Below are 15,374 nucleotides of genomic sequence, written 5' to 3' on the forward strand. Positions count from 1 at the left end.
AAGTCAAAATATCAATCTAGTTTAAAACCCATGAGTTCCAGGGACGCCTGGGTGGCTCTGTCGGCTAAGCGTCCAACTCGATTTCAGTTCAGGTCATGATCCCATGAACCGTGAGAATAAGCCTCAGCGTTGGCTCTGTGCTAACAGTGCAGGACCAGGCTTGGGATTCTCCCCCCCACCCGACACCCCCGCCACTCCCCTGCTCTCGTGCACACATGCTCCCTCTCAAATAAATACTAAAAACAAAAACCCATCAGTTCCATTGACTGGAGTGCCACAGGGGCAGTGCTATAGTCTACAGACAAAGCTCGGGTCAGCCACTTTAAAGTGGACACCGCTGGTCAGGGTAGGGCTAGAGAGGGTACAAAGAAGTCCACATCAACTTCTACTTTTCATTGTTATGAACATGAGGGGCGCATCCAATTGATGTAATACCCTCATTTTTGTTTAAGGAACACGACCTATCACTCACTTAAATATTTATGGAGCATTTACTATGTTTCAGACAGCATTCTAGGTGCTGGGATACAAAACTGAACAAAGGTAAAAATCCTTGCCCTTATGAAGCTTACATTCTAATCAGAGTTTCGGAAGTGAGCGAAGACACGTGATATACAGAAGTAAATTCAAAATCTAAGTAAGTGAGTTAGAAGAGCTCTAGAAAAACAGTGCAAAGGTAATAAAGAATGTAGGGGCCTCAGGGAAGTGGGCAGACAGCCATGCCAAACAGTGGTTAGGACAGGGCACTCAGAAGGTGGCATCATATTTTAAAACAAGGATCAGGTTCGGCAGAACTAAAGCTTCCATCAGCCTTTGTTCTTTATACAGGTTCTCCAACATGCACCCTACTAGTGGCATCTGAATTTCAGACCCAAAAGTTCATTTCAAGTGACACCAAGCAAGTCCAGGACCAGTAGGCATCACGATTCTGCCTATACCGACTTTATTTGGCTCACATGGTTAAACCTTGATGCTCAGGCAAAAACAGTTACTTAAAAATAATAAGACAAGTATATAGACACTAAGTGACAAGCCCTGTTTTTAATACGCTTTAAATCATCTTAAAAAACACTTTTATGTTAACTTTTATACATAGAAATAGAATAACACAATGAATCCTATACACCCATTACTCTCAGCTTTAGCACTTACTAATGTTCTGATCTTGTCTTGTCTACTGCAGGGATGGGGATAAAGATGGAGTATTTTCAAGCAATCCCAGACATCCTATTTGTCTGACCCATAAAGTCTTCAGTCCACACAGAGAGCACAATTTTTAAAATGGAACAATACCACCCTCATATCCAGTAAAATTACAATTCCTTCTTATCATCATCGAATACTTACTCCATTTTAAATTTATTCTGTTTGCCTAACAAACAAACAAAAAAAGCCCATCTTCTTACAATTGATTTGGTCTAATCAGGATCCAAACGACGTCCCCAGCATTGGCATGCCTGCCTCTTAGACTTCTTTCACTTTTTGCAACAGTTTTTCTTCCTTTTTCCCTGACAGATATTCTGACTCTGGATTTGGATGACTGATTCCTCCCAGCCTCAGTTAATCCAGCCCCTGTGTGCCGCTGACCACATCTGGAGACTACCTGGATTCAGGCTCAGTGGCTTCTGTAGGAGGCAAGATACTTCACAGGTGGCTGTGTTGCGCTTCTTCCTACTCCACAACAGGAGCGCCCACGTGTCTGGCTGTTCCACTTTCAGTGACTGATGAATGGGTCTAGGCACTGAAGGCCTGATCCACCCCTCACCAAGCTCTCCTCAGCGTCCTTCACAGGAACTCTGTGAGGTGGGCCCCACTACTATCTCCACAGAGGTCGCCGCATCTGTCTACTTCACGGCATCAGGTTCTGAGAACCTGAAGCCGCCAACACCACCGAGGCTTGGCCTGCACCTGAGCTCAAATAGATCTCTTCCCTTTCTAAGTCCTGAAACACTCCCACGGGGTCTTTCAGAACTCGTTGTCAGACACCAAGAGCCTTGTGTCCTCAGCATCTCCTCTGAGGGTTCCCTTTTACTTACTGCATTTAAACTCTGGCTCTCCTGGGGGCACTGCTCGACCTGCCACCCTTAGTTTCATGTCATCAGACACCGCTCACTTCCCCTCCAAGTGGCAAGCATCGATGCCACGCCCTCCCCGGCCCACTTCCCTTCTCTCCCTGAAGACTGAAGCAGGGCTCCTACGGACACTCTAAAACTAGGCCTGTCCTAACACAGATGGCCCTGCCATGCCCTAGCCTCAGTTCCCTGGCCTTCCGGCCTTCAATGCTTTTGTCTGCTACCCTCCCGTGGCCACTCCCACCCATGGCTGCACCGCAGATATGTCCAAGGGCAACTTTCCATTAGTATGACCTTAAACATACCTTTCTCTGGCCTCCTCTGTTTTTCCAACTTCTGTACGCTAGTAGCATCGTGACTCCAACAATTCTTTGGCCCCAAGGACCTACCACTTTTTCAATGACAAATCTAGAACCCCATGATGGTCACAAACAGTGGTTACACAGGTTAAAAATCTCATCCAAAGAGGATGAGGTTGATCAGACTTTAAACAAAACTACTACTAAACAAACAAACAAACAAAAACTATTAAGTAGCACTCATGAGACATGGAAGCGTCTCAGAGAGCTACAAGTAGCTCTGCTCACACACTAGATGACCCCCTTACCGTTCTGGGGGTTGGGGGGGAAATGAGGACAAAGATTGTGTGGCTGTGTGGTTACTCTAGCTGTAGGACAGCCACCTCCTCACACTCATGGCCTGCCAGCACTTAAAGCACGATGTGCAGTGACACAGAAGATGAAGGAAAGCTGAAAACCAAAGTCAAGAATTCCACCAATTCAAGTCTTGGTTCCTCAAATTCAAGTCCAGAGGTTTCCATAACACTATCAACTGGGACCAAGATGCATGGAGAACACAGGTGCAAGAAAAGCATCTTCTCCTTCGGAAACTAGCTTAGATGGTTTGATACCCAGCATTCCAATTTGCCCTGGGGCATTTACAAAAGTCTTTATGTCCAAGGCAACACAAACCCAAAGGCTACAGAAGTTAAAAACTGCAACCGAAATGTAGGGACTGTGACAACTTAATCTGATTCAAAACACAGCATAAAGAGCTCTTGCTTAATGATTACCCATGGTTGAAAGCTGTGTCCATCTGATGTGCTCATAAAACATCTTCCTGGGAAACTATACTTTGAGGAGATGCTGATCAGTGCAACTCTTTCACCATGACAAAATAACCCCCAGAAATCAAGGTAGAACTCTGAACGGTCATGGTCTCTACTTACTGTGTGTATAAACAACTAAAAATTAGAAAACCTGTCAAGCTTTTGAAAACAAAAAGATTTTAATGTCCTCCTTTGGAGCCCATGACGTTTGAGATGTCCTTAAACCGAATTTTTTTTTTTTACCAGCTTTTAGAACTTTTCAACTCTTCATTTGCCAATCCAATAGACTAATGAGATCACAGCCACAAAACAGGATAGGCCCACTACCAAAAAACAGCAAGCTGCTCACACTGAATTCAACAGAACATTCTTGAAAAGGAGAGACCATCTCAAACAACCCTTTGTACCAAACCAAAACATTTTCCAACCTCTTGAGTCCATCTTCATCAAGGAGAGAGAAAACTGAAGGAAACCTGATGCCAGCACAGAAACCTGGGTTTTCTACTTGTCAGACTGAGACAAATAGTGCCACCATAGTTCCTGTCTTTTTGCTGCAAGGCCGTGCTCAAATGCTGGAGCATCTGGGCCTGTGCAAGTTCTGGTCCCAAACTGCTTCATCACAGGAAGGATGACACCTAGAGCAGCCCTGGAGATAGCTGTGATTTTGTGCTTCAAAGAAATTATCCAAATTTCTCACAGTTAACTTTTAGAAAGAACGTACATTATTTGAAAGGATTAAGTATCAACAAAATATGACAGGAAATCAGATACATGTACAATTGACAAAATTATGTACCAGCCTTTGAGTCAAAGACCCAAACCTCATCCCTCTGGATGGAAAGTAACTGTACAACCAATAATCCATGGGCACTTAAAACCTGTCAGGCACTCAAAATTCAATTGCAACTGAAGTCAGCAAATAGCTCTAGAAGTCTGCCTAAGAAGAGACTCCTTCTAAGCCTTCTGGTGAGAAAGACAGGAATGGGGACATACAGTTTCAGACAAGTTTGCCAGGAATATTACCAGTGGCCCACAAATCCAAACAGGGAAACAGCCTATCAGCAAGACAGTTATTAGAAAAATGTTCCTCAAATTAGAATCTACCCCCTCCCCTTTGTTTAAAGTAGGTTCCACGCCCAGCGTGGGGCCCAAATTGGGGCTTGAACTCACGACCCTCATACTTAACCAAGCTACCCAGACACCCCCTAGAATCTCCCTATAGTCCCAAATTTTGGTATTTTACAAGCCACTTCCTCCCGGAAGCAATGCAAATGAGAAGGAATTGTCCCTGCATCTTGCTGACACTACTTCTGCCCAAGAGAAATTGATTCCAAACTTCATAATTACATTAGATTCACCAAAAGATAGCACTGAGAAACTTGGCCTCTTCAAATACACCCTGTCAGAGACTAAGACCAAACAAATACAACATAGGGAAGATCCTGAAGATAAAACCCTCAAAGGTGTATAGAATTGTTAAGTCTGTTTCTGCTTTCCCTTTGGTTAATTGTAGAATATTTTAGAGGGGCTGTTGTATTTCACTGAATTACATTTTGCATTTTGAACTTTTTGAAGTCAGGGAGAAGATTGTATGAACATAATAAATGTGATCTAATATTTTAAAAGCTTAGTTGACCACCCCCACTAGCCCACCAACCTTCAAACAAGCAGGTGCAAGCTTCAGTTTAAGGTAAACTAAGCTTATTTGTAGCAACTGTTTCTGATGCAAGGGCTAAAACAGACATTTCTAACATAAAGTATATGGTAAAAAGTTAAAAATTAATTTCTTTTGACCTTTGTGCTTTGTTGCAATGTAAGCTTTTATCTCATCTCTTACCCCCAAAACCTGCTCCAGCCACATTCCTTCCCAACACAGGAAGTGGCAACTCCAACAGTCTCTCAGTTGCTTGGGTCACAAATCCTGAAGTCATCCCTCAGTGTCTGTCACATGCCTGATACATACTCCCCTCAGCACATCAGGGTTGCTCCACTTTGTGTTACACCCAGAATCCCACTGCTCTCTCCAAGTCCACTGCTACCATCCTAGACCAAGTCACCACCATCGCTCACGTGGGCTACCACCGTAAGCACCCACTGGTCTCCCACCCTTGCTTCCTACTCAGGACTCCACACAGGCTAGAGAGATCAAGATCCTCCCAAAACCCAAGTCAGATCATATCCTTCCTCTGCTCAAAACCTTCTAATAGCCTGGCACCATCGGATCTCCTCTTTCTCAGTTATGGGAGTCTCTTGTTTCTAGAACTTTCTGGCACACTTCTGTCTCAAGGCCTTCCCACCTGTTGTGCCTGGAATACCCTTCTCTTCGAATATGCACACGACTCACATTCTTCAAGTATTTGCTCAAATGTAGCTGCTTAGTGTGGACTGTTTGACAATGGCAGCCTCCTTCCTCCCCAGTTCTCTCTTTACTGCATCCTTTCTCTCCACAGAATTCACCACCTACTCAGATACTGTTTTTTATTTACTTGTTTAACGTTTTCCTTTCAAAATGTAAACTACCTGAAGGTAGTAATTTTTTGGTTTTGTTTACTTCTGTATCCCTAGCACCTGAGCCACTCAAATATTTGATGAGTGAATGAACAGGCCAAACAGCGGAGTGTGAAACAGCTTACGAACTGGGATGTCTGAACTCAAGAGTATCAGAGATGATGCATAAGTGCATCACAAATGAACATCAATGCATACCTCACGGTCGTAACAGTTGCAGTGAATGATTATGTCAACAGCCATGTGAATTCTCTTCGAAGGGAAACTCCCTTCTACAGAAACCGTGGCCCTGTGATTAAATGATTTCAGATGGGTCTCTGGCATGTACAAACAAAGCAAATACAATCTGCCAAGTCTGTCCAAAGTGCCTTTACACTTAAAGACGATGAATGCTCATTACATTATAACATTTATGATGCCTCAAAAAACACACTGCAGGAGAAAAAAATACATATAAAAATAAAATTGTACAAAGTTCTTCATATAGTTGCTTAAATAAATCCTCTGTCAATACCACACAGAGGCAGTGACTGGGTCTAGATAAGAGAGCTTAGAGCTTTTTACATAATTAGATGAGAACACGTAACTCCGTCTTCACGACACTGCCGTGATAACCTCAGTTAAAATCAGTAGCACGTCTTCAAGACGCAGCTCATAGCTCACAGCGTGGGTGAGAAAAGTGACAGATGGTAAATTACTCTTATGTTGTGGCATTCTGATTCTATTTGCCCTTTTTCATCCTGGCGGTCTTCTCCTTTCTTTTTTTCACATGTTTTGGAATTTTGTTTTTTCTTTTCTCTCTCTGGGCTTCCTTGACCATCTTTTTTCTTTCCTGTAAAAAAACAAAAATAAACTAAAAGAACCTGCAGACTTCATTTGTTCAGGGTATTAACTTTACTATTACAACTAAGTAAAAAAATATATGTCAAAAGATAAAAGTGAATATAGCTAGATGAAAATGATTATGATTTAGTAGTGAAATTTCGTTCGAAATTTGTCTTTGGAGTTTCTTAACATAAATTTGTGGAGCACTTGGGTGGCTCAGTTGGTTAAGTGTCTGACTCTTGATTTTGGCTCAGGTCATGATCTCCGGGTTCCTGGGTTTGAACCCCACATCAGGCTCTGCTCTGACAGCATAGCACCTGCTTGGGATTCTCTCTTTCCCTCTCTCTCTGCCTCTCCCTGACTCACACTCACTCTCTCTCTCAAAAATAAATAAACATTAAAAAAAAAAAACGGGGTGCCTGGGAGGCTCAGGCGGTTAAGCGTCCGACTTTGGCTCAGGTCATGATTTCACAGTTCGTGAGGTCAAGCCCTGCATCAGGCTCTGTGCTGACAGCTCAGAGTCTGGAGCCTGCTTCAAATTCTGTGTCTCCTTCTCTCTCTGTTCCTCTCCTGCTTACACTCTGTCTCTCTCTCAAAAACAAAGACTAAAAAAAAAAAATAAAAACAAAAAACAAAAAACAACCCTGAAGACTGCCAGGTGCACCTAGATTAGTCAGTCGGTTAAGTGACTCTTAATTTCTGCTTAGGTCATGATCTCAGGATTCTGAGATCTATGCCCAGCATGGAGCCTGCTTAAGATTCCCTCCTTCCCTCTCTGTCTCTTCCCCCCACCCTCAGCTCCTCCCCCACACCCTGTCTCTAAAAGAAAAGAAAAGAAAAGAAGAAAAGAAAAGAGAAAAGAAAAGAAAAGAAAAGAAAAGAAAAGAAAAAAGAAAAAAGAAAGAAATTTGAAGACTGCCAAACAGAAATATCTGGGAGGATTATTAAATGTTTGCAACTAATTTTCTTCACAAGTTTCATACTCTAAGAGAAATAAAGGTTGGAAACAGACTAAGCATTTCTAGTAGATTGAAAGAGAAAATTCTGTGCACGTGAGCTCGGTATGTCTCTCAGAAGTCTTAGGACCCACATGTTGTAAAGTTTAAAGGATCAAGCTAAGAATAAAGAGTAACATTTACACAGCAGTCATGTATCATTCAGTCAGTAGTGTCTCTTGTCCATGGCTAGGAGTGGAGTAAGTCTTTTAGATCCTGGCAACACTTGACGGGGCTGCAAATCCCCTGTAAAATGGCGTTTCAGTATTTCATCATGGGACAACTCCAACATCATTTGTATTTCAAGTGAATTACAATCATTTCTGATCAATGAATTCAGTGCGTCCTTCTCTCTAGGCAGTGCCCAGGGACCTCTTAATAGCAGTCCAATCCCTAAACAGTGTGACTTCCAAAGGCAAAGTTCACACTTAGAAACTAGATCTACAACTGGAAGTACTTACTGATCAATACTATTTTCTGCCATCATAATCTAGATACGTGAGCAAAGAGAAATGAGGCTGGCTTTGCTGCCACATTGAAGAACAAGGGAATCTGAGTTCTCACTAACCTTTTTATCAACTTCAGGGTCAGCAGCGGGTTTCCTGGAGCAGGCCTGGTCTCCCTGCTCTTCAGAGTCTGTGTCAGAACACTCAGAGCTTCCAGCATCATCTGAATCAGAACAAGCCTTTTCCTTAACCTGATCTTCCAGAAGTGCAGGAACCTTGAAAATATTACAAAACCATGTCATTCGAAACCACTTAGTTATCTATTGTTAAATGTGTTAAAGCCACAGTTCAGATTTTTTAGCCTTGCAGATATACACTGAAAAACAACATCCTGTACTGAAGCATCGAAAACAACAGAACATCAGGGCAGAAGCTAGAAAACAGCCCATCTCGTAAGGCTCAAGAACATACCCAAATGAAGGAACTGGGGCTTTCCTGGGTGACTCAGATCAAAGACAGAACTGAGCTGGAATATCGAAAGATGTGAAATATAGATGGAAGTAAGAATTAAAAGATTTATTTGGATAATCTCACAGCTGTTTTCCTATGAATACGATTTCAAGCAACAATTTATTGTTAATCAAAAGGGAAAACAATATTTAAACAAGAGAGGTTTTCTTTTCTGACATTTAGAAGTTTTAGCAGAAAGCATTTTTAAAGAACAAGAGGTTTTCTTTTTATAATAAAAAGTAAACTTTAAAAGGGAACTGTACAAAAAGGTTTCCTAGCCAGTTTTAACAAAATGTTCCTGGCCTGGAATTCATGGCACAACAGCCCTGTAACACTTGCTATATGTAACACACAGTGAGTATGTGAGTTTTCCTAATTTGATTCTTCCAAAAACAAACACACATCAAATTTTCAAAAAGCAAACTATGATCCTTCACATTTAAGCCTTTAGTTAAGAACATTAAAATAACAAGAACTGCCTTTATTTACTACTGCGTAATTAGAATTAATCTGCACCATCCTGAAATGTAAAACAAAATAAAACAAGACTTTTCCAAGAAAAAACCCCTAAGGAATCCAGCGGTATAAGACTGCTAGACTCATGAGGAGATTGCTCTTCAACAGGTTATAAAGCAGTAGGAGACCAGATTCCATTGTGTTTTGTTTTTTTTTTTAAAGCTGACTGTAAAAACATTAAGAAATACATGGCTATCATCAATAATTTCACAAATGAAGACCAGGATATAAAAAATATCACTGCCTCAGCAACAACAATAGAACAATTCGGAGGCAGAATGAGAAATAAACCGTAAATTCCCAAATTTCAGTCTTAGGATTAAAAGAATGAACACAAAAAGGGCATTTCTGAAAATTCCCATGAACTTGGAAAGGATCTATACTAATATAATACCACTGTTAATTTAATTCTAGTATACATCAAGTTTTACACCCTCCAAAGGAGTATTCACGTAAGTAAACAGCAACACATGTTCTCATACCTTCTGAACTCCTGACAAATCTTTCTTCATTCCTGTAACAGTTTGGTACAGAATCTTATAACCAAAGAGACAAAAAAGAAGAGTCAACATAAACCTACGCTGTGAAGAACACACCCTGTAATATTATGGAAGAACGCTGGGAGCTGACCGGTACCTTCTGTGATTATTAAAAGGAGCCTAAAATTTATCTCCTCTTAACACACAGTTTATTCTTGGTGGGAATTATTCTTGCCCACCAAACATAAGAGACATGAGCAAACTCTGGCCCACAACCTGCCCACAACCTACCCACAGCTTGATGGTTTTTACAGATGAAACTCTGCCACCAACCTGATGACACAAAACTCTAACTCTGAATCTCAATTAAATGAAATGTATTCTGCTCCCCCAAATAACTCCATTCTTCTCTCATTAATAGGAATTGTGATTAGTAGGAATTGATTATTATTAAAGAGCGTTTAATTTCATCAATAAATACTTGGGGAAATTTTTTCTTTGTTATATAATGACCTACATAATAGCCTCCAATTTGCTTCCTGGCCTGCAAAGTCAAAAATATTTACTATCTGGCTTTTTCACAGAAAAAAAAGTGTTCCAGACCTTGAAACACATATGTTAACAGACCCACTATAATAATGATTTATAGCCTAGACTTAAACAGATATCTTCAATTTTCTGCAACTATCGTCTATTGGACTCAAATGTGTCATTTTTTCACAAATGCCAGTGAACATCCTTTACATGCAATACACAGAAAGGACCTGTTAATGCAAAGGGAATTAGTCATCTCACTAGATTAGAAGCCAACAGTCAAGAGGCAGGTATGTGACAGTAGCTTCCTCTGTAAATTTGCTTGCTACATACAAATCAAGCTACTCACATTGTCTTGTTGGGCATTCATGGCCATATCCTCTTCCTTCAATTTCATCATTATATCCACATCCCTCTCGTAATTTTTTACTTCGTTTAAGGTTCTAGGAATGTATGCTCGCTTAAACACCTAACACACACAGAGAAAAGTAAAACCAAAAGTGTTATTCACATGCTTCTCTCATTCACTGAGCATCCCACACCCGTCATGTCACAGAATCTATCGTCATCTACAACACTGATTTTCAGCCAGGTTCTCCGCACACACTGGTGTTTACATCTGCTGTGTGGTGTGCCAAAAGGAATTTGTTACTAACGATAAAATATGAAATGATTTGAAGTTACCCTTAAAATAACACCTCTCTCCCTTCATTTGCATTCTCAAAAGCTTTTCTGAGTGGGAAAGGAAGGAATGGAGTTGCATTAGCAAGTGCTGCCCCTGGTTATGCCTTACAAAGGAACATGTTCTTACATGGAAATATTGTCTGTCCTGTGCTATGGTGAAAAGGGTTCAGAATTGGTGATAAATATAGGGTGCCTTATAGTCATCCATCACACTAATAGCTGTGAGAACATGGATCACACTCACAAAAAATCCACTGATCTTCAAGGCTAAAACAATTTTCTTTTTTACCAGAAATATTTAAAATCTACAATGTTACTGAAATCAACATATAAATCATTTTAAAATTCACAGTCATGAACTGAAACAGGATTTTCCTTCTTGAGTCAGATGTTTCAATAACTTCTTTAAAAATGTGCTCTATCTCAAGTATTATACTCTCTGATTTCAAACTACACTACAAAGCTATTATAATCAAGAGAGTATAGCACTAGCACAAAAACAGACACATAGATCAAGGAAACAGAATAAATAAGCCAGAAATAAACCCATGCATATAAGGTCAATGAATTTACAACAAAGGAGGTAAGAACACACAATGGGGAAAGGACAGTCTCTTCAACAAATGGTGGTGGGAAAACTGGAAGCCACATGCAAAAGAATGAAACTGGACCACTTTCTTACACCATTCACAAAAATAAACTCACAATAGAGCCAAGACCTAAATGTAGGACCCAAAACTATAAAACTCCTAAAAGAAAATAAAGGCAGTAAAGTTAAACAACAGTGTTGGCAATATTTTTTGGATCTGTCTCCTCAGACAAGGGCAACAAAAGCAAAAATATGCAAATGGGACTGCATCAAACTTAAAAAGCTTTTTCACAGCAAACAAAGCCATCAACAAAACGAAAAGGCAGTCTACCGAATGGGAGAAAATATTTACAAATGATACATCTAATAAAGGGTTAATATCTAAAATATGTAAGGAACTCCTACAACTCACCACCAACAAAAAAACAATCTGATTTTAAAAATGGGCAGAGGACCTGAACAGAGATTTTTCCAAAGACACACAGATGGCCAACTTACCCATGAAAAGATGCTCAGGATCACTTATCATCAGGGAGATACAAATCTAAACCATAATGAGATATCACCTCACACCAGTCAGAATGGCTGGTATCAAAAATAAATCAGTGTTGGCAAGGGTATAGATAAAAGAGAACCCCCATGCACTGCTGGTGGGAATGCAAACTGGTGCAGCCACTATGGAAAACTATATGGAGGTTCCTCAAAAAATTAAAAACAGACCTACCATAAAATTCAGCAATTCTTCTGAGTATATAACCAAAGAAAATAAAAATACTAATTCAAAGAGATAGATGTACCCTATGTTCACTGAAGTATTATTTACAAAAGCCAAGATAAGGGAGTAACTTAAGTGTCCATCAACAAAGAAAATGGAGTGTATGTATGTATGTGGATACACATACACACACAATAAAATAAAATTATTAGTAAAAAAAAAAAAAAAAGAATGAAATCTTGTCATTTGTGATAACATGGACAGACCTCAAGAGTATTACATTAAGTGAAATAAAAGAGACAGACAAATACTATAAGACTTCACCTATATGTGGATTCTAAAAAAAACAAAACAGAAACTGACTCATAATATAGAGAACAAGGTGGTGGTTGCCAGGTGGGGAGAGGATGAGGGGCAGAGCAAAATACGTGAAGGGGATTAAGAGGTACAAACTTCCAGTTTTAAAATAAGTCACATATAAAATACAGCATAGGGAATACGGTCAATAATATTGTAATAACTATGTATGGTGACAGATGGGAACTAGACTTATTGTGGTGACCATTTAGTAATGTATATAAATGTTGAATCACTGTGCTGTACACCTGAAAGTAATATAATACTGCACGTCAATTATTCTTCAAGTAAATAGAGTTCTCTATCTAGAAAAATTGTCTCATAGGCTGCTGAGTGGAATGATGTAGTGAAATGTATTTATATAATCTGGCTCAGTTAAATTATGCACAAGGAAAACAGTCATTTGAAAACTGCTTCTCTCTTAAAATCAAGTTTGTGACCTAGCATGCCCTTAAAACAAATAAAAAACAAAACACAAACAAAACTCAGTGTTTCCTAAGCCTGTGAGTAGATAATAAATCTTACCTCTTCATCCACATGATCTTGGCTGGACCTTTCTTCCTTGGTCCTTTGAGATGCTATTTCCATGGCCTTGGAAAGAAATCAGAAGTTACTTTCCTTTATATTCAACCTATAGAAGATGCATCCATTTCTCAATTTTAGTATAAACCTGCTCTAATTTTTACCAGTATCACCTCTACACTTCTGAAAGAAAAGACTCAGTGACCTCTAGTGATACAGGTTAGCTCTCTCAGTCAGACCTCACCAAAAAGGCTGCGGGAAGCTCACAAGTAACAGAATAAATCAAACTCACCTAGCCTCAGGGGATCCCCACCCCTTTCCTTAAGAGTAAAACTACTTTTCCTAATTTTTAAATGATTAGCAAAAACAGTTACTAACAGAAAACTGAGACCCAAAGAATGAAAGACCTATTCTTTAATTCTTGAATAGTCAATGAAAGAAATGAAAGAGGAAAGGTGGATTGTCCTTTTGAGTATGTGTCTCTAATGCTGTGGAAGCATCAACCACCAAAGAAAGCTCTTTGAACAAACGATGACTGACACTAAGGTGACAGATTTTACAAGAGTCTTCTGGCTTGTAAAATTGGATTCGTTCTCTACTTAGAATATACAGGAAAGAGGAAAAAATTGTGGTACTAGGTTTTTTTGTTTTACATTCAGACACTAAAATTAGTGCTTAAGAGTTTAGAAATAAAAATGATACCATTTATCCAATTAATATATGCAATTGCTTAGTATGCACCAGTACTGACTGAGGGACAGGCAATACAAGAAGAGAACTCCTGTCCCTTAACAGTTCATGGTCTAGTAAAGGGTGACAACACTAAAAAGAACTTAATAACAGAATGCAGTACAACTACTTCTATTACAGGCTCACATAATATGGGAAATACACCCGTGGAAACAATGATTTTTGCCTGATTCCTCCTTTTTGAACTGAGCTCTAACATTCACTAGGCAGAGCAAAATGTGCAAAGGTAGAAATGGGAAGGCATTCCAAGGAAAGGGGAGAATACAAAAAGGGTATGATAAAACCTGGAAAACTGTTTCGGGGCATATATGCCATGTATTCAGTATTCTAATATTTAGAGGCAACGAAAGTAAAAACAGATACACTGAAATCAAAAGGGTGTGACCAAGAGAGGGAAAAGGCAGCCCAAAGAATGGGAGAAAGTATCTATAAATCACAGATCTGATAAGGGGTTACTATTCAGAATATATAAAGAACTCCTGTAACTCAACAACAAAAAACAATCCAATTTAAAAATGGGCAAAAAAGTGGATGACATTTCCCCAAAGAAGATCTATAAATGGCCAACAAGCATGTGAAAAAACAGATGCTCAACATCACTAATCATCAGGGAAATGCAAATTAACAACTATAAGACACCACCTCACGCTCACCAGGATAGCTGTTCCAAAAACAGGAAAACACCAACAGGAAAACAAAACCAGAAAATGGCGAGGATGTGAGTATGTGGAGAAACTGGAATGCTTGCACAGTGTTGGGTGGCAATGTAAAATGGTATAGCCACTAAGGAAAACAGTGTTAAAATTAAAAGCAGAATTACCATATAATGCAGCAATTCCACTTTTGGGTATGTGCCCAAAAGAAATAAAAGCAGGGTCTTGAAGAGGTATTTGTGCACCCGTGTTCATAGCAGCATTTTTCACAACAGCTGAAAGGTAGAAGCAACTCAAGTGTCCATCCACACATGAACAGATAAACAAAATGTGCTGCATGCCACGAATGAATCTTGAGGACATTACGCTAAGGGGATCAAGTCAGCCAGAAACAGAAACAAACAGCTTGATTCCACTTATGTGAGGTACCTAGAGTAGGCAACATCACAGACAGAAAGTAGGATGGGCTGTGGGAGGGAAGAAAGAGGAGTTAATGTTTAATGGGCACAGAGTTTCTATTTTGCACAAGGAGAAAAGTTCTGAGATGGACGGTGGTGGTGGCGGCACATCATTGTGCATGCACTTAAGTGACATGTACACTTAAAAATGGTTACAATGGCAAGTTTTATGCTATGTACGTTTTACCACACTTTCAAAAATTCTAGGATTCAGAAAGACCTCTGAGAAACAAGGGAAACACCAAAAGCGAACAGGTCTCTTACTAAACATTCATGAACTTTGGCAGTCTATGTAACCCTGCCCAATGCTTCATGTCAAGAAACCTGGCTTTCTCGTTGGCCTTTTACTGTACTTTTGATTCCCTATCTGTGAAATCAGAAGGAAAAGGTCTCAGGAAGCTGTCAAAATGAACATATGCTAAGCAATTTGAGTCCCTAGAAGCGCCATGTAAGTGCAAATTACTATTGCCATTTTCTGCCCTTTCCCTTCCTCGCCCCATCTCACCTTTGAGAGATAAGCATCTATGTTCTCATGTGTAATGGATGGATCTGTGACAAATTCAAAGAGTTCCCGCACAGTCATCACGGCAACGCTGTGTTTCAAAAAGAAATCTGTTGGAAGGAAAATATAATGATAGCTTTATGAGGGAAAA

General features: G+C 39.8%; 1 protein-coding gene across 2 annotated transcripts in view; it reads right to left on the bottom strand.

Moving 5' to 3' along the window:
- Nucleotides 1-1,015: 1,015 nt before the first annotated feature.
- Nucleotides 1,016-15,374, bottom strand: part of RIOK1 (RIO kinase 1) — a 29,866-nt gene continuing 15,507 nt past the window's right edge. For both annotated transcript variants that reach the window (XM_042937970.1, XM_042937972.1), the window contains exons 12-17: nt 15,227-15,333; nt 12,864-12,929; nt 10,343-10,462; nt 9,463-9,516; nt 8,077-8,229; nt 1,016-6,520 (exon numbers count right to left, since the gene is read on the bottom strand). In XM_042937970.1, coding sequence (XP_042793904.1) covers nt 6,410-6,520; nt 8,077-8,229; nt 9,463-9,516; nt 10,343-10,462; nt 12,864-12,929; nt 15,227-15,333 — 611 coding nt within the window. In that variant the 3' untranslated portion in view covers nt 1,016-6,409. The remainder of the gene's footprint in view (nt 6,521-8,076; nt 8,230-9,462; nt 9,517-10,342; nt 10,463-12,863; nt 12,930-15,226; nt 15,334-15,374) is intronic.

Source organism: Panthera leo, chromosome B2, assembly GCF_018350215.1.
Source record: "Panthera leo isolate Ple1 chromosome B2, P.leo_Ple1_pat1.1, whole genome shotgun sequence".
Lineage (NCBI taxonomy): Eukaryota > Metazoa > Chordata > Mammalia > Carnivora > Felidae > Panthera > Panthera leo.